Below are 17,922 nucleotides of genomic sequence, written 5' to 3' on the forward strand. Positions count from 1 at the left end.
CTGACTACAGGAATCACCCCCTTGCACATTCCCCAGGACCCCATATCCCTTGAAGACTTCAGCTTTGCCCAGGAATCCCCCTCCCCGCCTCCCCCCCCCCCGTGACCTCTCTAGGAAGGAGGGAAGTAGGGCCTCTGTGCCTCAGCTCACACTTGTACGTTCAGCCTTCTGCTTCCAATGGTCTCAGCCATTTGCTAGCAGATCCACGGGTTTCCAAAAACACAATGTGCCAACCCCATTCCCCCAAACAAGACAGACACCTTGACCACATCGTCAGGCCCTTTATAATCTTTACTAATACTGCTTGCTCCAGACATGAAATGTAGGGGAATCAAGAGTCACCTCACTGAGAACAAGGGCTTGGATGCTGGGTCCTTCATAAGACGGGGCGGTATGTTTAATAGCAGAGTTCTGTAAAGTTACCAGATGTGCCTGTAAATCACAGGGTCACAAAAGGCACACAACACAGTATGTGTGGGTCAGTCTCGATAAGAAAGCACTGGCCAGCTCCTGTGTGGTGTGGCTATGAGAGCAGCCTGTTGACCTGGGGCAGAAGTGACTAGGGCTGGACGAAAGCCTATAGGCTAAAGGTTAAGGCTGCTATTATCTCAAGGAATCAGGATGCAGGCTATCCCCTCAGCTATAGACTAGTTTGGTGAAGCTAGTGTCAGCTAAGGACATGGGGGCCTGCAGATCTCTGCATGGATGTAATCGCATAGTCAAGCCATTGCCCAGGCCAGCAACTACAGGTCCCAAAACAGTCCTGAGGGCCTCTGCTCCCAAAGGTCCTACAGGCACGCAGCGCCAGAAGGCTGCCAGGCGGTCAGGAGCACAGGGCAGACATCCTGTGCACAACTCTCTGGGCTATGGACGTGAGTGCGGAATATGCAGTGCTTTTGGGAAATTCCTGGATGAAGTCACGCCCTTCCTCCAAGCTCCTGGTAAGCTGGGAATCCAGGGGGACAGAACCTGCAATGACAAAGGCCAGGAAAAGGCTGACAAATGGCTCACTGGGTAAAGGTGCTTCGGCCAAGTGTGATAAGCCAGGTTCCATATCCAGGACCTACATGGTAGGAGATAGCAGACCTCGCAATCTCATCTCCCCATGGACACTGTGCATGTGCACACCCATAACCCCTTCCTCAGTGCACAAACAAGAGGAGGCCTAGCAAGAGCCTGCAGCAGGTAAGGAGTGTCAGCTGACCACTCATTTGTCAGAAACTCAAGCTTGGCTCTCCATGACCTCGGAGAGGGAACAATGTGGGACAAGTGGTAGGAGCCTGGTATCCCTGACACACATACACACACTCCCAGAAATGTAGCTGGGTGTTGGGCAGCCCAGAGAAACCTCAGATTGGGCATTTATATAGAAGGGAGGCCCACCACGCCAGTCAAGACTCACGGAGAAGCCCCGTAGGTGGAAGTTGGGGCCCCAGATGGCCTGCTCCTGACACTCACCTAAAAAGGGAACTCCAGCCAGCCGGGCCAGCTCCTCCCCACTGCCGCTGGAGAAGACATTGGTGCACTCCTAGAAGACAAGTGCTGTGAGGGTCCTGCTCGCAGACCCGTAGCTAGGGTAAGACCCACAAGTGGTCCAGGAAGAATGCCCAGTAAGAATGTCTTCTCTATCCACAAAGTTACTTACCTGACACTGGGACCTGGGGACAAGAGACCTACTTTCTCAAAGTCCCTGACTACCTGACCTGTCTTGTCCTCCCTCAGACCTTGAAAGATGCCCACCCATCTTCTAAGACTCACAGCGCAGTGTGGGCAGGTGAAGCCACTCATGTTCTCTATGACCCCTATCACCTGCAGCCCAGTCTTCTTACAGAAGGTCAGCTCCCGCCTCACATCCCCAATAGACACCGCCTGTGGATCAGAGCGAGGAGGGGCCAGTCAGCCACAGATCAGGCGAGAATCAAGCAGGGAACATGACCCACTATAGTCCATTCCAAGCTCAACCAGGGTGGACAGAAACACACACACTGACACACACACACACACACATGCCCAGGTAGGGTTGTAAGAGATGCCAGTAGTACCTGTGGTGTGGTGACTACAAGAGCCCCAAGGGGCCTGTAAGGGCGCAGGGCTTCCATAGTGGCCATGTGCTCATCAGAGGTCCCTGGAGGTGTGTCCACAACCAGATAATCCAGCTGCCCCCAGGCCACGTCAGACACAAACTGCTTTATCAGTGCTGCAAAGACCCCAAAGCCCAGCAGTAATCCCTGAGAAAGGGTTAGGAAAGGAAAGGCCCATCTTGTCCAGCCCAGGGTCTCCATCAGTTGCTTCTGGGCGGCTCCCAGGGAACCCTGGGGACATGTGCCACACAGGGCAGCCAGGGCCCGCTGATCTTCTGGGGTCCCACAAGCTCGCCCTGCTTGCCAGCAGCCTTACCACCTGCTAGCACTCAACTGTCTGCACACTCCACCTGGCGGGTTGTAGCCAACTCCCATTGAGGCCCCAGGTGAGGATGCAACTCTAAGGGCCTCTGTGCCCTCAAGCCCAGAGAAAATGCCCTGGCTCGAACACCTTGACAGTACAGGACAGCTAGCCATTAAATCTAAGTGTGTTATTCTTCCCAGGCAGTCTCTCATGGTGGCTAGGATGGTTTAATGCTGCCCACTTAAAGCTCAGCACTGGGATCCACTGCACACTGTGCGGCCTTAGACCCTTGGCTTCAGTGAGGGCCCGTGGGGAGGGGTCTCAGAAGAGATCCCTTCCTATCTAAGGAGTGCCCGATGGCTTCACAACAAATGCAGAGCACAGCTTCTCCCTTGATCTTGGTCTCATGTCAGATACTCTCCATCCAGAGGCTGGGAGAAACCCAGAGGTATATATATCCTGAAGGGTGGACATCTATGCACATTAGAAGCGTTCCAATGGGACAGAGACTCCAATACAGGCCAGGACCAGCTTCTGGCTTTATCCAATGGCAGTGGGCACGAGATGGGGGAAAGCGGCCTCAGTAAAGAGGCACTGAGGAGTTGGCGGAAGGGAGGGAGCACTGCTTCTCACTAAGTTCTTACCATGTTTCTTGGGACCTCTCCACACCACGGCCTCATCAGGGTTTTCCAGCAGGAACCCCACAGACATAAGGGAGATGCTCTGCTCCTGATCCACAAAGACAGGCACCCAGCCATTGTCACACTGGTGCACGGCCTTGCCTTGTGCACGGAGCATGTGTGGTATGCTGGGACCGCAAAGGTCCACATCTAGGATTCCCACCTGCAAGGAGGAGGATGCTGAGGGGTGGAGAGAAGTCTGCAAGCCTGTTGGGAGCTAGGGACAACAATGAAACAGGTGTCAACCCTGGTCCAGGCCTCACCTTCTTGCCCTGGTGGCGCAGAGCCAGGGCCAACTCCGTGGAGATGGTGCTTTTCCCAACGCCACCCTTTCCAGAAAGAACAAGGATGATGTGTCGCACCCCGGCCAGGTTCCCGGGCTCTGGTGAGAAACAGGAGTTGGGGTGTCTGAGAGAGCGACAAAGACAAAGGCACGCGGGTAGGTCTTCTAGAAGCCCCAGACCTGTCTCGGCCTCACTTCTGTCTGAAGTGGAGCAAGGAAGGCACGTTCACACGTGAACGCTCACTTCAAACTGCCAGTTAATTTTAACAAACACAGAGGAAACTAACAGAGTAGGTGATGACAGCTAAGCGACACCCGCGCACAAACGCAGACTCCACACTAGAGACTTCCAGTTCTAGGGAAGCAGGGCCCCCAGTTCTCGGAAAGGCGTGAGGCTGAGGACTTAGAGCAGATATAACCGCCGATGTGTGCATCGCGACACTCGGCTGGCTCGGTAAACAAGGGGACATGGGGGCCTGCACGCGGTTCGCCTTCAGACTTTCCCAACCCCTCACGTTTGACCGACCTGCACGCTCACCGGCAGCAGCCTCCATTCCGCTACTAGTTGCTTTTCGCGGCTCTCTTCCGCTTCCTCTCCAAACTTTCGCAGCCTTTGAACCAATGGCGACAAGAGCCCGCCCCTTACTCATTTTGAGAGGTTAGTCATTCACCGTCCAGCCAATCAGATCACCCAAAGAGGTCCCGATCCTGGCAACTGATGATGACGCCACGGGCATGGACACACTTCCTCATATTTGTCCAATGGTCATGCGAAAGTTTTTTTTTTTTTTTTTTTTTTTGACCGCTCTAGCGAGGACCAATAGGAACTTTGGTTCAGGATTGACAGTTTGTGCAAGCCTCTTGATAGCAGTCCTGTCTCGCGAGACCCGCCCCCGCGCGAAGCTGCCATAGAGCCCGCCTTCGGCTGCCGGGCCAATGCAGGGCGGGGGCGGGGATTGTTTGCGTCGCGGCCGGAACGGAAAGTGGGTCAGCGCCGGGGGAGCTTTTTGGCCGCAGGTGAGCCGCGCCGGCCCAGCCCGGTCAGGCCCGGCGGGCGGCGGGTTGACCTTGCAGGCGGTCAAGCCGGCCACCCGTTGTTCTCTGGCGGTGGCGCTCGGGAGTCTGGGCGGGGGCCTCGGAGTCAGGCGTCAGGGACGGCAACGCCGTGGCGAGATCCGCGAGCCTCTGGCGAGGGAAGCAACCTCCAGCCCCGTGGAGGCCGAGCGTGGCTACGTCCAGGGACATCTCTGGTTCATTCATTGGGTTCCTACTGTGTGCTCTTATACGGCGCTCAGCCAACCCAACTGCTGTGGAGTGCTGTGCGCGGCCCCGCCCGGCTTCTTTGTGGATGGCCGGGGCGAGGTAGGGTAGTACAGTGGGTCTACAGGGGACAGGAGGCAGCTAGGACAGAGTCGACTATTAGACTAAGACAGTTCACTCGGGAGAGGAGATCCAGACCTCTCAAAGCCTTTCATTTTGTCCCAAGAACGATGTCAAGCCAGTGAGTTTAAGGTTGTATCAAAGACTGAGTTTGTTGTGTGCAGAGCGGGATGGGTGAGAGGGAGTTGTGTGGTGCAGGAAGCGGTGGGTCTCCAACGACAAGGAGGGGTGTCAGTAGTGGATGACAGCGGTGTTTCTGGCATGAGGAACTGGATGCTGTGGATGCCATTTGCCAAAGTGGACCGCGGAGGAGGAGCTAGTTAGGTGTCAAATGCCTGAGGGGCAACAGCTCCTGAACAGAATGCAGAGATGGGCTGGGACACCTCCAAAGCCATGGGTATCTGGGTTGTGTTTCACACCATCGCCCTGGGCTTGATTGAGGTGCTCAGATACTCGAGCCAGGTACGAGGTTGTGGGAGTTTCTGGAGCTCAGAGCTCAGTGTTGAGGGCTTGGAGTCCCCAGCCTTTGGTGGATCCATGGCTTAGGGTGCCAGGTAGAAGTGGCAGGGGACAGAGTTGTGGGGTGTAGATTTGGGCCTTGATTGGACATTGACACATTACATGTCTTTAAAGTCACAGTTTTTTTTTTTTTTTCCCAGGTTCTCTTCACTATGGCCCGGCGTACACGGAGTAGCAGGGCATGGCATTTCGTCCTGAGCGCAGCCCGCCGAGATACAGATGCCAGGGCTGTGGCTCTGGCAGGCAGCTCTAACTGGGGCTATGACTCTGATGGGCAGGTAGGTCGCAGTTGCAAGGTGGGGATAACCAGTGTCTATGTTGGGTGAAAAAGACACTGAGCCAGGCAGCTGAACTGTGTCCTGGTATGTGGTGCTTTTTGGTCTGGTAAAGCCTGAGGTGTGTCAGGCCTCAGGACAGAGACGGGGATCGAAAGTTCTGGATAGTGCTTGTTCACCAGGCCTGCCAATTTTATTATAGTGTGCCACAGTGAATGGGTGGATGTCAGGAGCCTTGTGTGTGTGTTCTATCTTCCACCTTTATTTGGTATCCGGGGAGCAAGCTTAGGTTGTCCGTGACGTGCAGTAGCACACATACATATGCTGAGCCATTTGGATCACCCTGGATGTTTCTTTTGCCACACAAATGCTGTATTTCATGTGTGTTGTATATGATAGGATCTGTGATCTTTTTTGGGGTTTTGAGACAGGGTTTCTCTGTGTAGCCCTGGCTGGCTTTGTACTCAAGAGATCTGCCCAAGTGCTGGGATCAAAGGCATGTGTCACTATCCCTGCTGGTTTTATTTTCAGAAATGGTCTCACACTGTAACACAGGCAGACCTTGGACTTGAGGCAGTTGATTGTGTGCGGGCACACGTGTAGAGGTCAGGAGTCGCTGGAGTCAGTTCTCTACTATGTGACACCCCGGGGTCATCAGTACATGCTTTTTCTTTATGATATTTATAGTTCTTGAAGTTCAAATGTCCTAAGACTTCCTTTGTTGGAGACTCTGAACACAGGGTAGATACGCAGCCCAGTGTGCCTGACTCGGCTCCTGGGGGTAGGTGGCTGCTGACTTGCTGGTGCCAGACTGGTGTTCTGGCTCTGCCCTGTACTGCCTCTACTCTGATGTCACAGCTCTCTGAAACCAGGTTAGGGTTACAGTTAGGCTCCCTTCTAGAAGCCCATTGGATCACCAGATTATAAAGAAAACTTGATTTACTTACTAGGTCAGCAGTGTCCCAGGCCCTTCTTGGGGGCTTTTGAGTTTGAGTCAGCCCAAATTTTCAGCTACACCTCCAGTTCCTAATGATGCACCCGAAACAGCCTCAGTCATCACAGTGACACACGCATGCCTGCTCTCCGTCATGTGGCAGGTAGTTGTGGGTGTTCCTGGGCCTGGGTTGGGTTGAGCAGCCTCCTCCCTCCCTCCTGTCCTAGGCAGATTGGCTTCTTGCTCAGTGGATCTGCCTTGGCTTTAGAAGATCCCATCTTTGCCAGTGGGGTACAAGGTCTGCTCTGAGGTATGAGCCTTTCCTCCAGGCAAAGGAGCTAGTCTGTTTGGCTTCGGAGTGGCCTTAGTTAACGTTGACTAACCAAACTGGGGCTGGCTCCTTGTGGGTTATACGCCCCTATTTCAGCACACAGTACCCAGAATTGGATGTTGGTTTTCAGTCCTGACTCAGCTGCCTATTGCTGGACATTTCCTCACCTCTCATGATATTGTACATCCACCATGATGGTTCTCCATCTCTAGACTTTTTGAGGCCCTTCCTGAGGAGCCGGTGAACTTGAAAAAGCATCAGAGACCAGAATGGTGGACACCCTGAGTATTGTGAAGAGAAAGAATACAGAGTGAGGGTGGTCCAAGCTCCTCTTGGTTGAATGCAGGACGGCTATATGGCTGTAAATAGATCTGACTTCAGGGTGGGTGTCAGAACTGTGATGTGCTTGCCATTATAGGGGCTCCTGGACCACTCACTGTGTGGAGCACAGCAGGGCAGGCAGCTCAGGAGGTAGAGGACAAAACTTCAAGGACTGTCAAGTCAGCTAGCCTGAACCCTAGCACCAAAACAGGGATCCAAGGGCCTGCAGAGCAGCAGAATAGCAAGAGTTGATTGGTCAGTCAGTGGTTGGAACTCCTCTTCCAGTGCCCTTGCAGGGGATAGAGACACACATCCCACGTCTTAGCCTGAGTGGAGCCAGATGTTAGACCTTGTTGACAGCAGCAGCCCTGGGCTTTAGGAGACCATGAACTACCCAGGGAAGACAGGTGGCGGACACTGTGTGGCCTATGGCAGCCAGGCCTTCTGGGGGGAAATGGGGCAGAGGAAGCCAAGTGAGAGGCCACTCCCCTAGGGCCGCCTCCCATCTCGTTGTCTTTCAGCCAAGGAGTCTTAGCACTCAGGTTGATGATGTTGAGCACTGGAGAGCGCCAGGTGTCTGGCTTCTTCTCTGGTGGATTTGAGAAGGGTTTTGTCATAAACAGAGGGACCTGCCCTTTCCCTCCCTCCCAGCACAGCGACTCCGACTCTGACCCTGAGTACTCCTCCCTGCCACCATCCATCCCCAGTGCTGTGCCTGTGACAGGAGAGTCCTTCTGTAACTGCGAGAGCCAGAATGAGGCTACCTTCTGCAACAGTCTGCACACAGCACACCGTGGCAAGGACTGCCGGTGTGGTGAGGAGGATGAGGGTGCGTGTCTTGCCACTGGGACGTGTGGAGGGCTGGGCAGGTTCTCTGGGACCAGGCAGGCACCTTTTTGCTATAGCCCTCCCTAGTTTAGGCCCTCTGTCTTACAGATTTTGATTGGGTCTGGGATGACCTGAACAAGTCCTCAGCCACCTTGCTGAGCTGTGATAATCGCAAGGTCAGCTTTCACATGGAGTATAGCTGTGGCACTGCAGCCATTCGGGGCACCAAGGAGCTAGGGGATGGCCAACACTTCTGGGAAATCAAGATGACCTCTCCTGTGTATGGCACTGACATGGTAAATGGCCAAGCAAGAGGGTAGATGCCATGGGCCCTGCTGCTAGGCATCTAACTGTCCAGCCCCACTGTTTACAGATGGTGGGCATTGGGACGTCGGATGTAGACCTGGACAAGTACCACCACACGTTCTGCAGCCTGCTGGGCAGGGATGAGGACAGCTGGGGGCTCTCCTACACTGGTAGGTGTTGCCTGGGTCATGGGTGGGGCTGGCAGTACAGCAGACCTCCCAGGATCACCCCATTGCTCCTCACAGGGCTCCTCCACCACAAAGGTGACAAGACGAGCTTCTCTTCACGCTTTGGCCAGGGCTCCATTATTGGTGTGCACTTGGACACCTGGCATGGGACACTGACTTTCTTCAAGAACAGGAAGTGCATAGGTGAGATGCCTTTGTAGAGCCTTTAGGGGTGGGGCCAGGCAGTCTGACTTGAGGCTCCTGACAGATGAGGGAGGGTGGGCAGGCCTGAAGCCAGATTGGGGTTACCAGGCCAGACCAGAGTCTGTTTTCTGTGTTCAGACTATTTGAGCTGCTCACTGTGGTACCTTGTGGGAGGAGCTTCCTGGCTCCCAACCCACATGGCACTCAGGCTAAGCCTTCCTTCCAGGAGTGGCTGCTACTCGGCTTCAAAACAGAAGGTTCTACCCGATGGTTTGCTCCACGGCTGCCAAGAGCAGCATGAAAGTCATCCGCTCCTGTGCCAGCTCCACATCCCTGCAGTACCTATGCTGCTACCGCCTGCGCCAACTGCGGCCAAATTCAGGGGACACCCTTGAGGGCCTGCCCTTGCCACCTGGCCTCAAGCAAGTGCTGCATAACAAGCTGGGCTGGGTTCTGAGCATGAACTGCAACCACTGGAAATCCCCTGTGCCCCCTCCTGGCACAGCTACACCTGGTGCCGAGAGTCTCGAGACCAGGCCCTGTCAGAGGAAGCGCTGCCGAAGAAGCTGACTTCTCCCCTGGGAACGCAGATACCTTCCTCTTTTTCGCCCTTCCAGGGCAGCAGGAGAGGGAAGAACTGAGGTCTAGGCTTTTCCCTATTTCCCTGAGGCCAGGACAGTCTTCTCCGTTGACCATGGAGTGAAGGTCATTCTACTGCCTGTGCTGGTAGGGAGGCCGTACTCCTGTTTGTCCTTTGAGTTGCCATGTGTCTTGGGAACTGCAGCTAGACACGTGTGAACCTAGATTCCAAGCCCGGGAGGCTGGCCGACGAAGGGGAGTGCATTCATATCCCAGTCCCCACCCACGGGGCCATGGGGCTTTCCTGACTTGCACTGCATGTTGTCAGCTCCTGCTGCAGAGATGGCAGTGGGTGCCCTGTGAAGGGGTTTTGTCTTGTCCCTCTATGTTATATCATTAAAAGAGCCTTCACAAATGCCCAAGCTGCCTGTGTCTATTGTTTATCTGTCTCTGTCCAGCAGCTTTGAGAGAGCCTGGCTTGGATCTCTGAGTACCTCTCTCTGAGGGTGGGCACTCAGACCCGCTACTAAGCTTCCTGCAACAAGTGGCTAGGCCAAAGCCACTTGAGACCCCAGTCACCCTAGGGCCCTTGTGGCCACTACCCTCCACTCTTCCATTCACCTCAGCTTCCCTTACCCTCTCCCCCACCTCCCATGGTATTTCCATTTGACCATCAGGCAACAGAGTCTATCTACCACAGTCTGAAAAAGGTATGGGCTGGACCCAAACCTCCTTGCCTGCCCCTCAGGATAATTAGATTCTTGGTCAGACTTGTCCTGTTGTACTGATGGGCAGGAGGTGACCCCAGGATGGCACAGGTCAAGAGCTCAGGTCCAGCAGGAGGTCAGGGTTGGTGGTTGTCAAGAAGATACAGATTCTGCGTGAGAGGTCAGGCCCCACTCTGCGAGGTTGCTTGCCTTTGTGGGTCTTCACAGGGAGATCAGCTAGGAGGCTCAGGCGTTCCTGCTCTGTGCTGCAGTCCAGGAGAGCCTGGAGTAGGCACAAGTGTGAGTGGTGGACGGTAAGTCCTGGTCCTGGAAGGAGGGATTTAGGGGACTCACCTGTTGCAAAAGGCGGGGTGATGGGAAGGCAGTAACAACAGCGTCAGCCACAGCTGAGCTGACCCGGTTGAACTGTCTGATTTGTCGCCACCACACTCCTCTGAGCCCAGAGCCATCTCTGGTCACTTGCTGGCCTGAGGCCCAGTGCCCTGCTGTGCAGAAAGAAAAGGCCTGGGAGTCCCGGAGCTGCCTGAAATGACACCCAGACAGACGCTTTGAGAACCCCATCTGTGCAGCCCTCCGGCCCTGGCCTGTGTCTACTTGGCCCCTGCAGAGGTGCATACTTGGAGGGGAGCTGTGAGAGGGCCCTGGTGAAGGCGCACACGTACTGACTCAGCTCCTGCCATGAGGCCATCAGCAGCACATCCAGGTTTGCATGGAGCTGCAGCAGCACCAGGATCTGGGGAGTGTGAGAGTGGGCATGGACCACATGACCTCTGGGGAATGCCAGCCCAGTGATCCTGGGAACGAAGGCCAGTTCTGACAGGCCAGCCTACAGCCAAGTGCAGAGACAAAGGCAAGGTACCTAACAACTCCACGCAGCCCTCACCTCCTCCACCTCAGCCCAGCTGATGGCTCCCCTGGTATGGGCCTCCTTTGACTTCTTTAGTTGCCACGTCTTCTGAGAACTGAGCTGGTGAGACCTGAACAGAGGGGACGATCTTTTGGGCTCCCAAGTCTCCTACCTCTGCAGAGCCAACTCAGGCCCAGTGGGGTTAGCTGTGACAGAGCCACCAGAGGCAAGCCACTTTCCTGGAATCCCACCCAAGCCAGCCCTACTGAGGTTAAGTGGTACCACAAGTACGAGTCCAGTCCAATGACAGCCAGATGGGAGCAGGTGAGACTCTTGGGAGAAAGCCAGGGGATGGAGCAAGGTGGATCTGTGATCTGAAAGCAAGAATATCCCCATACTTGTTCACAGGAGGGCTTTGACGGCAGGCCTATAGCCACTGTTGTACCAGGGGAATGTTACCCAGCATGTGTTTGACAAACGTTGGCCCTTGGACAGCGACACCTGTAAAGCGTTTAGTGGAACTGTGCTCTAGGCAAATACCAGTTGGGCATTGTTTCCTTTAAGTCTAGGGAATATAAGCAGCCAAGTGAGGGATTATTAGCTTTTGTAGACAGAGCCCACAGCCAGCGCCTACATTATACAGACACTATCAGCTAGAATTCTCGGTTCCTACTCCACGTCTGGCCGGTTTGCAGTCAGGTCATTATTCTCCTAAAGGCTCTTCAACGCTCTGATGTCTGGAGTACGAAGCAGGCTTCCTTCCTCATCTCACCCTCCACACCTTGATGATCCTCGACAGAAGCTCCAGCCCCATCCCAGACTGGGAAAGGAGACCCACCAAATAAAGAGAGGGCTTTTCCCCATTACCTGGGTCAGCTGCGCAGCACCCTGAAGAAATTCCTGGGGTTCCAGCAGCAGCAATTGTTCCTGCTCATTTTCAGCCTTCACCTCCAGAGGCACCTAGAGGGGATATCACCTGCCCTGCTAACCACCAGAGTGAGCCCAGGGCTTCTCCCAGTGCTGGCCAATCAGTCACCAGGCACTTCAATAACCCTCCAGCTCCCGTGAAGTTCAGGCCAGTTGGGACTGTTCCCTAGAAGTCCCCGAATACAAAAACTAGCCCAACTCCCATTCTCATTGCCAACAGGAGGTTCTCTGGCAGCAGCTGAGTTCAGGTTTCTTGTGTTAAGAAATTCGACTTAGGCATCCTTCAGTTTTTTTCGCCTCCTGTGCTACCTCGCTAGCCAAAGGAAAAGTGAAACATGGATTAGGACTGGCACTGGGCTGGTCATAGGGAGACACTCACATTGCTGGGGGCCGGGTCGGGCCTCACAACGTTCCACCGCAGGCTGCGGGTCTGGTGCTGCGGTTCGATGCGGCATTCACAGCCTAGCGTGCCCAGCGCCTCCATCAGGATGTCGGAGCCTGCATCTTCCAGGACAGCTGGGCCCCAGCAGGCAACATTGAGTTATTCCACCATCTCCAGTGCAGACTAGTGGGTGACAACGCTACCCTGTCTGGTGGCTGGCCCCAGATTCCCAGCCCCCGTCCCCTCACCTGGGTCCACGCACACCACCAGTCGCCCCAGAACCTGATCTGCCCGTAAAGCCTTGGCTGCAGCTCTGCGCTCTCCTGCTGTACTCGGGGCTTGCGTGCCGACCTCCCTAGCGGGGACACCTTCACCGTCGGAGTCGGAGATCTCCCAGGTTTGAGGTCGCCGATGGCCGAGACGCAGACCCCGACCGAGACGCGAGACCGTAGCTTTCCCGAGACCTACCTCCGCCATAAGTCCTCCGTTCCTAAAGCTTCCGGACGTACCCGGATGCTTTTGTTCAGGACACCGGCCGCTTCCGGAACGGGAGAGCTCCTGAAGCGCAGATTTCCTGTGGAGTAAGGACACCGACATGGCGCGGAAGAAAGTAAGACCCCGGCTGATCGCTGAGCTGGCTCGCCGCGTGCGCGCCTTGCGCGAGCAGCGGAACCAGCCGCGAGATTCGCAGCTCTACGCCCTAGACTACGAGACGCTGACCCGGCCGCACTCCGGTCGCCGGCTGCCGGTACGCGCCTGGGCCGACGTGCGTCGCGAGAGCCGCCTCCTACAGCTGCTCGCCCGCCTCCCCTTGTTCGGCCTGGGCCGTCTGGTTACCCGCAAGTCCTGGTTGTGGCAGCACGACGAGCCTTGCTACTGGCGCCTCACGAGTGTGAGGCCCGACTACACGGCGCAGGTGCGCTAGCTTCCTGTACTGCCCGTTCTTGTTTACACTTTCATTTTGCCCACCCTGGACTACATCGGCTGGTTTCACCCACCCTGAGCCACCTGGGCATGTATGTCTCCCTTACCCACGTAACTTAGTGGCAGGGGCTGCATGTTGACAATCCTCCCTCTTGTTCTGCAGAACTTGGACCACGGGAGGGCCTGGGGCATCCTGACTTTCAAAGGTAAGGCTGGATGCTGGTTGGAGCCTGGGATGGTTCGCATATCATCCAGCCAGCAGGCAGTCAGCTTGTCTTCTTTCCTTCAGGGAAGAGTGAGGATAAGGCTCGGGAAATCGAGCAAGTCATGTACCACGATTGGCGTTTGGTACCCAAGCACGAGGAGGAGGCCTTCACTGCGTTCACTGCGAAACCAGAGGACAGATTGAACTCTGTCCCCTACCCACCTCTGCTGCGAGCCATGATTCTCGCTGAACGGCAGAAAAACGGGGATACCAGCGTCCAGGAGCCGCTCCTGAACCTGGAGAGGACTCGAATGCGCCCCTGGGACTACCCTGCAAAACAGGAGACGAAAGGGAGGGCCAAGGGCACCCCAGTCTAACTGCCAGGACTGGTAGAGAGGTCCTGTGAGTCATTTGATGGACGAATGCCTTTGACTGTGCTAGATCTTCACTTTGGTATCGAGTTATATCCTACAGCCCTGACACATCAGGCAATGAATAATGGGGCAGATGACAGGCTGCTTGGTGTCATTTTCAGGCGGGACCCTCTCTGATTCCTCGGTCTGGAAATAAACGCCATGAAACAGCCTGTGTTGTGGTTTCATTACATTTGTACCGCAGGACAAGGGAGGGAAGGTGGCAGGTGGCAGTATGGAGCAGAGCACCTGGTGCTCCCGCACACTCAGGCAGGACTTGGGCTCCTGGACTGCGCTTTGGGCTCAAATGTGCTGGGATTGCAGAGCCCCAGGAGAGCCCGCGCCGAGAGGTCCTTTAAGGGAGGCCCCGCCCCCTTGCCGCTTGGCCCGCCCCATCCGCCGCCATGATCTGTCTGGTGCTGACCATCTTCGCTAACCTCTTCCCCTCAGGTGAGCACCCGGGCGGGGCCGGGCTGGGGTCGCCCGGTGGGGCATGCCTGAAGCCATTACTCCCGCAGCCTACAGCGGCGTGAACGAGCGCACGTTCTTGGCAGTGAAGCCGGACGGCGTGCAGCGGCGGCTGGTGGGCGAGATCGTGCGTCGCTTTGAGAGGAAGGGCTTCAAGCTGGTGGCACTGAAGCTAGTGCAGGTGTGGGCGCACAAAGGGGCAGGTGGGTCCGGGAAGGGAATCGGGACGGTCTAGGGTTGGGGCCCTGGTATAGGTCGCTACTCCTCCCCGTAGGCCTCCGAAGAGCTACTGCGGGAGCATTATGTCGAGCTGCGCGAGAAACCCTTCTACAGCCGACTAGTTAAATACATGAGTTCTGGTCCCGTGGTGGCCATGGTAAGTTTCCGATGACCTGCAAGGGGAGAGCAAGGCCTTGGGAGCTCTTATATTGCTTACAGTAGCCTCTACAGGTGTGGCAAGGGCTGGATGTCGTGCATGCTTCGCGAGCCCTCATAGGGGCCACTGACCCAGGGGACGCCATGCCCGGTACGATCCGTGGGGATTTCTGCGTGGAGGTTGGCAAGTAAGTCTTACCATCTTCCCTGGCCACCCCTCATTCTTCTCCTCCCCCTGCTCACTTGCCATTCCCGCACAGGAATGTGATTCATGGCAGCGACTCGGTGGAAAGTGCTCACAGAGAAATCGCTCTTTGGTTCCGTGAGGCCGAGCTTCTGTGCTGGGAGGACAGCGCCGGACATTGGCTATATGAGTAGATGTTATTGCAGTCAGCATTACCAATCTGGAGGTTGTTGGTCTTCTGTGATCTTCACAGAGCTCAGCAGCAGTGACAGTGCTGTGTGAGTGCAGGTCCACCCAACCTAGTCGGTCCAGGGACAACCATTCCCACATCCCACCCCGTGTTGCCTTTCATAATAAAAGTGCAGAAAACCTTTGTGCGCTGGTGCATTTCCAAGACAAAAGTAGTGTGAAGACATTTATTACATACAGAGCAGATATGTGAGTTCACTTGCAAGGCCAAAGCCTGAGGAAAGCTGCACTGGCCCCTTCCCTCCAGTTGCACCCTCCCAACTAACCCCGGTCCCGTCACACTCATGTGGGAACAGACAAGGGACATACATCACAGTGGAGAGGTGGCAGGGTGGTGGGGAGAAGCCTGCAGCTGCACATTGCTGCAGCTTGTTGTGGCCAGACAGGCTCAGGGGCAGTGCCCCTGGATCTGTGCTTCTCTGGTGGGAAGAGTGCAGTAGAGGCCAACTGACTCTTACCAGTGCCCCTGAAGAGCAAGGCCAGAGCCAGGGCAGCACCTGCTCCCACACACTTGCTTAGAATTGTGCCCATCCTGGCTGGTCCTCAGCTCTTCTAGCTTCTGCCTGGAAGCCTCTTGTCAGCTGCTCTCCAAGGGAGCAGGCCACAGCCGGCAACCCTAGGCACTTAGTACGTGTGCAGGAGGCAGGCCCTTGGAGCACACCATCGTCCATTAACCTGAGGCTAAGCCTGCATCTAGGACTGACTCTGGGGAGACCAGGGCCACCCTTCTTCCTGAGGCCTGTGCCTGCCCTGGCAGCCTGAGAAATTCTACCCTTGGGGCTTCTGGGAGGGGCAGGGCACTTGCTCCTCCAAGGTGAATCTGTGTCCAGGAAGAGCCTAGGGAAACTGGTCTGTGAGGGGCTGGACAATCTTGGGCTCCCTTGGGTTGACGGGTATTTGTCATCTTTTGAAGCAGCTGCCCTTGGGAGGCTGGCCCTGAGCTTTCATGCCAGGTTCCCAGGTAAGACCCAGGCTAGGGGCCAAGGGAATGTAAGTTTGGAGACGGGGAAGCCCAGAGAAGGCTGCCTGGGGCCCCAGGAACCAGGGTAGTCCTAACCTTGCTTCTGGGCAGAGGATGGTGGCTAGGCCTGGGTCTCTCAGAGAGAGCAAAGGGTTGGAAATCAGGAATCCCTTCCTCAGGGCTGCATGCAAAGCAAGTAGACTTGGGGAAGACTGGCAGTATGAGGCTCTTGCTCCTGCCAGGACTGGTGAGGATGGAGTGGAGCCAGGGCCACCTGTAGGGGCTGCCCAGTCATTTTGGTCCTGCCTTGCCCTGAGGGCCCCCTGGGACTTCATATTGGGTCAAGACCAGGGGCTGCTGGAGAGATTGTCTCAGAGGCTCTCTCCTCCCTGATGGGAAAGACATCTGTTCCTGCCTCACTCCCCACACCCTGCTTCACCCCTCTAACAGCTAGGGGCTGGACCTCAGGCAAAAGCTGCAAGTTGAGAGGTAAAAGGGGATGGACAAACCTGGCTGCCCCAGGGAACAGGCGGGGAGGCAGGCAGGTAGGGTCCTATGTACAGTTGGCATCAGGTAGGACAGGGTCTCACTCAGGGGTGTAGGACACCTGCCACACGATGATGTGGCTGCGCTCAGCCTTGGACAATGAGGGCTTTGTCTGGTTCACGTCCCCGGCACACTCCTCACTTTCATCATCCTCTCCGTCTCCTGGAGAATTGGCAGCCATGAGGAGGACTCCCACATGCCCACACCAGGGCCAGCCTCTAGTCTACGCCTACTTACCGATACGGAAGTCAATGTAACCTTCACCACCACTCAGCACCAGTGCATTCTTCAACTTCTGGCCCTCAGCATCCGCAGCGGGTGCAGCAGGCCCAGGGCCCTCTGATGGGCTGTCTAGCACACTACCATTGAGAGTGGCCAGCACATTTCCTGTTACGGGCAGAGAAATCTCAGAACTGTGGCATCCTGAAAAGGTCATAAGCTATGCCACTGTAGCACAGTGGGCAAAGTGGGTTAAGATCAGCTGTGTACCTGGCACAGAGACAAAGAATTTGACAGCATCACGGTGCCCGTGGAAGCAAAGCTGAGCCTGTGCCATGGAGCAATAGGGGATGAAACTACTGGCGGCCTTGTCACTGCTGTCGTCCCCATACACATGGATGATGCCCCCTGGGCGGGTCCCCTCCCCAGATGTTGGGGATGTCTTGTTGGCTGGGAAAACAGACAGGAAGATTGGACCACATTATTTTCAGTAGGCAGCTGGAGATGGTGAGTACTGGGGGCACCAGTGGGCAAGTACCCAGCACTTACCTCGGAGCCCTAGGAGCTGGCCTCTATGCAGGACCACAGCTGGGGAAGAAAAAAGGAAGGGTGAGCTTGTCCAGACAGGCGGCTCCCCAGTACACTTACTCGGGGAGTCTAGCACAACTGCTGCTTTCTTGAGAGGTGCCCTCTAGGGTTGGAAACTTACTCTCAGTCAAGGGGATGGAGATGACAACCCCATTGCCAGTGCCCACCCACAGACGGTTGCCTGCAATGAGTAAGGCTGTGATGCGCACGAAGGAGAAGCCCAGCTTGCCGGTTCCTGGGTGGGACAGGAAGAGGGTCAGTGCAGTCAGTGATGGGTGCTTTTGCTTGGCACATCCCCTAACATTACATCTTTATTTAATTTATATTGAGATAAGCTCTCATATAGCCAAGGGCTGACTCAGACCCTTTATGGAGCTAAAGATGAGCCTCCTGCTTCCACCTCCCAAGTGCTGAGAGCACAGGCGTGTGGCACCATGTCCAACTCACCTAGCATCTTGCTAACATAGGGCTCAATGTCCACATCCTGCAGGTGCTGGTGGGTGTGAGCATGGTAGAGCCGAAGGGTAGAATCCAAGCGAATAGAGACCCACACTCCATCACCGATCCAGGCCAGCTGACGCACCTGGCTTTCCCGCCTTGGGTGGGCATCAAATGATTTCTGTGAGGTAAGGGCAGCCAGTCAACGGGTGGGTAATGAAAAAGTAAGGGACATGTGCTTGCTGTGATTTCATGCAGGTTCCACCTTAACGGCAC

General features: G+C 55.7%; 6 protein-coding genes across 30 annotated transcripts in view; 3 read left to right on the forward strand and 3 right to left on the reverse strand.

Annotated features, from left to right (window-relative positions):
* Positions 1–273: 273 nt before the first annotated feature.
* On the reverse strand, positions 274–3,962 carry Nubp2 (nucleotide binding protein 2). Of its 2 annotated transcripts, none has more exons than XM_021150102.2 (7): positions 3,875–3,962; positions 3,329–3,447; positions 3,030–3,228; positions 2,043–2,197; positions 1,759–1,869; positions 1,459–1,528; positions 274–969 (listed from the first exon to the last, which is right to left on the reverse strand). In XM_021150102.2, exons 1-7 carry the CDS (start codon positions 3,900–3,902, stop codon positions 824–826), a joined length of 828 nt encoding a protein of 275 aa, XP_021005761.1. In that variant the 5' UTR covers positions 3,903–3,962; the 3' UTR covers positions 274–823. The 2 variants fall into 2 exon arrangements, with proteins under 2 accessions (XP_021005761.1, XP_021005763.1); XM_021150104.2 differs by having other exon boundaries at positions 3,030–3,245.
* A 299-nt stretch (positions 3,963–4,261) lies between these two features.
* On the forward strand, positions 4,262–9,614 carry Spsb3 (splA/ryanodine receptor domain and SOCS box containing 3). Of its 3 annotated transcripts, none has more exons than XM_021150096.2 (7): positions 4,262–4,710; positions 5,388–5,525; positions 7,760–7,937; positions 8,045–8,232; positions 8,310–8,412; positions 8,488–8,613; positions 8,840–9,614. In XM_021150096.2, exons 1-7 carry the CDS (start codon positions 4,285–4,287, stop codon positions 9,181–9,183), a joined length of 1,503 nt encoding a protein of 500 aa, XP_021005755.1. In that variant the 5' UTR covers positions 4,262–4,284; the 3' UTR covers positions 9,184–9,614. The 3 variants fall into 3 exon arrangements, with proteins under 3 accessions (XP_021005755.1, XP_021005758.1, XP_021005756.1); XM_021150099.2 differs by having other exon boundaries at positions 4,262–4,365; XM_021150097.2 differs by lacking the exon at positions 4,262–4,710 and adding an exon at positions 5,083–5,190.
* On the reverse strand, positions 9,610–12,645 carry Eme2 (essential meiotic structure-specific endonuclease subunit 2). Its single transcript, XM_021150101.2, has 8 exons — positions 12,325–12,645; positions 12,074–12,210; positions 11,635–11,727; positions 11,050–11,141; positions 10,804–10,897; positions 10,538–10,653; positions 10,254–10,443; positions 9,610–10,182 (listed from the first exon to the last, which is right to left on the reverse strand). Exons 1-8 carry the CDS (start codon positions 12,551–12,553, stop codon positions 10,012–10,014), a joined length of 1,122 nt encoding a protein of 373 aa, XP_021005760.2. The 5' UTR covers positions 12,554–12,645; the 3' UTR covers positions 9,610–10,011.
* Mrps34 (mitochondrial ribosomal protein S34) lies at positions 12,592–13,791 on the forward strand. The gene is made up of 3 exons (XM_021150105.2): positions 12,592–12,992; positions 13,164–13,206; positions 13,290–13,791. The coding sequence occupies exons 1-3, from the start codon at positions 12,672–12,674 to the stop codon at positions 13,580–13,582; spliced, it is 657 nt and encodes a 218-aa protein (XP_021005764.1). The 5' UTR covers positions 12,592–12,671; the 3' UTR covers positions 13,583–13,791.
* Positions 13,792–13,986: 195 nt separating this feature from the next.
* Positions 13,987–15,020, forward strand: Nme3 (NME/NM23 nucleoside diphosphate kinase 3). Of its 2 annotated transcripts, none has more exons than XM_021149372.2 (5): positions 13,987–14,068; positions 14,137–14,267; positions 14,361–14,462; positions 14,537–14,649; positions 14,722–15,020. In XM_021149372.2, exons 1-5 carry the CDS (start codon positions 14,023–14,025, stop codon positions 14,837–14,839), a joined length of 510 nt encoding a protein of 169 aa, XP_021005031.1. In that variant the 5' UTR covers positions 13,987–14,022; the 3' UTR covers positions 14,840–15,020. The 2 variants fall into 2 exon arrangements, with proteins under 2 accessions (XP_021005031.1, XP_021005032.1); XM_021149373.2 differs by having other exon boundaries at positions 14,004–14,068; positions 14,173–14,267.
* An 8-nt stretch (positions 15,021–15,028) lies between these two features.
* Positions 15,029–17,922, reverse strand: part of Mapk8ip3 (mitogen-activated protein kinase 8 interacting protein 3) — a 38,110-nt gene continuing 35,216 nt past the window's right edge. For all 21 annotated transcript variants that reach the window (XM_029471700.1, XM_029471698.1, XM_029471692.1 and 18 more), the window contains 6 exons: positions 17,656–17,827; positions 17,330–17,443; positions 17,170–17,208; positions 16,891–17,070; positions 16,639–16,788; positions 15,029–16,563 (listed from right to left, as the gene is read on the reverse strand). In XM_029471700.1, coding sequence (XP_029327560.1) covers positions 16,442–16,563; positions 16,639–16,788; positions 16,891–17,070; positions 17,170–17,208; positions 17,330–17,443; positions 17,656–17,827 — 777 coding nt within the window. In that variant the 3' untranslated portion in view covers positions 15,029–16,441. The remainder of the gene's footprint in view (positions 16,564–16,638; positions 16,789–16,890; positions 17,071–17,169; positions 17,209–17,329; positions 17,444–17,655; positions 17,828–17,922) is intronic.

This window comes from Mus caroli, chromosome 17 (genome assembly GCF_900094665.2).
Source record: "Mus caroli chromosome 17, CAROLI_EIJ_v1.1, whole genome shotgun sequence".
In the NCBI taxonomy this organism is placed as follows: Eukaryota; Metazoa; Chordata; class Mammalia; order Rodentia; family Muridae; genus Mus; species Mus caroli.

Bases quoted from the DNA above. Each gene is read 5' to 3' on its own strand.
- Nubp2 (XM_021150102.2), bottom strand. From the start codon at position 3,902: ATGGAGGCTGCTGCCGGTGAGCGTGCAG. The intron at 3,229-3,328 runs GTGAGGCCTGGA...TCCTCCTTGCAG, and splicing joins TGCGCCACCAGGGCAAGAAG to GTGGGAATCCTAGATGTGGA. The intron at 1,529-1,758 runs GTGAGTCTTAGA...CTTGTCTTCTAG, and splicing joins TCACCTGCCCACACTGCGCT to GAGTGCACCAATGTCTTCTC.
- Spsb3 (XM_021150096.2), top strand. From the start codon at position 4,285: ATGCAGGGCGGGGGCGGGGATTGTTTGCGTCGCGGCCGGAACGGAAAG. The intron at 4,711-5,387 runs GTAGGGTAGTAC...TTTTTTTCCCAG, and splicing joins TTGTGGATGGCCGGGGCGAG to GTTCTCTTCACTATGGCCCG. The intron at 7,938-8,044 runs GTGCGTGTCTTG...TCTGTCTTACAG, and splicing joins GTGTGGTGAGGAGGATGAGG to ATTTTGATTGGGTCTGGGAT.
- Eme2 (XM_021150101.2), bottom strand. From the start codon at position 12,553: ATGGCGGAGGTAGGTCTCGGGAAAGCTACGGTCTCGCGTCTCGGTCGG. The intron at 10,898-11,049 runs GTACCACTTAAC...CCCTCTGTTCAG, and splicing joins GGACTGGACTCGTACTTGTG to GTCTCACCAGCTCAGTTCTC. The intron at 10,444-10,537 runs GTATGCACCTCT...GTGTCATTTCAG, and splicing joins CTCTCACAGCTCCCCTCCAA to GCAGCTCCGGGACTCCCAGG.
- Mrps34 (XM_021150105.2), top strand. From the start codon at position 12,672: ATGGCGCGGAAGAAAGTAAGACCCCGGCTGATCGCTGAGCTGGCTCGC. The intron at 12,993-13,163 runs GTGCGCTAGCTT...CTTGTTCTGCAG, and splicing joins GGCCCGACTACACGGCGCAG to AACTTGGACCACGGGAGGGC. The intron at 13,207-13,289 runs GTAAGGCTGGAT...TCTTTCCTTCAG, and splicing joins GGGCATCCTGACTTTCAAAG to GGAAGAGTGAGGATAAGGCT.
- Nme3 (XM_021149372.2), top strand. From the start codon at position 14,023: ATGATCTGTCTGGTGCTGACCATCTTCGCTAACCTCTTCCCCTCAG. The intron at 14,069-14,136 runs GTGAGCACCCGG...TTACTCCCGCAG, and splicing joins CGCTAACCTCTTCCCCTCAG to CCTACAGCGGCGTGAACGAG. The intron at 14,650-14,721 runs GTAAGTCTTACC...ATTCCCGCACAG, and splicing joins TTCTGCGTGGAGGTTGGCAA to GAATGTGATTCATGGCAGCG.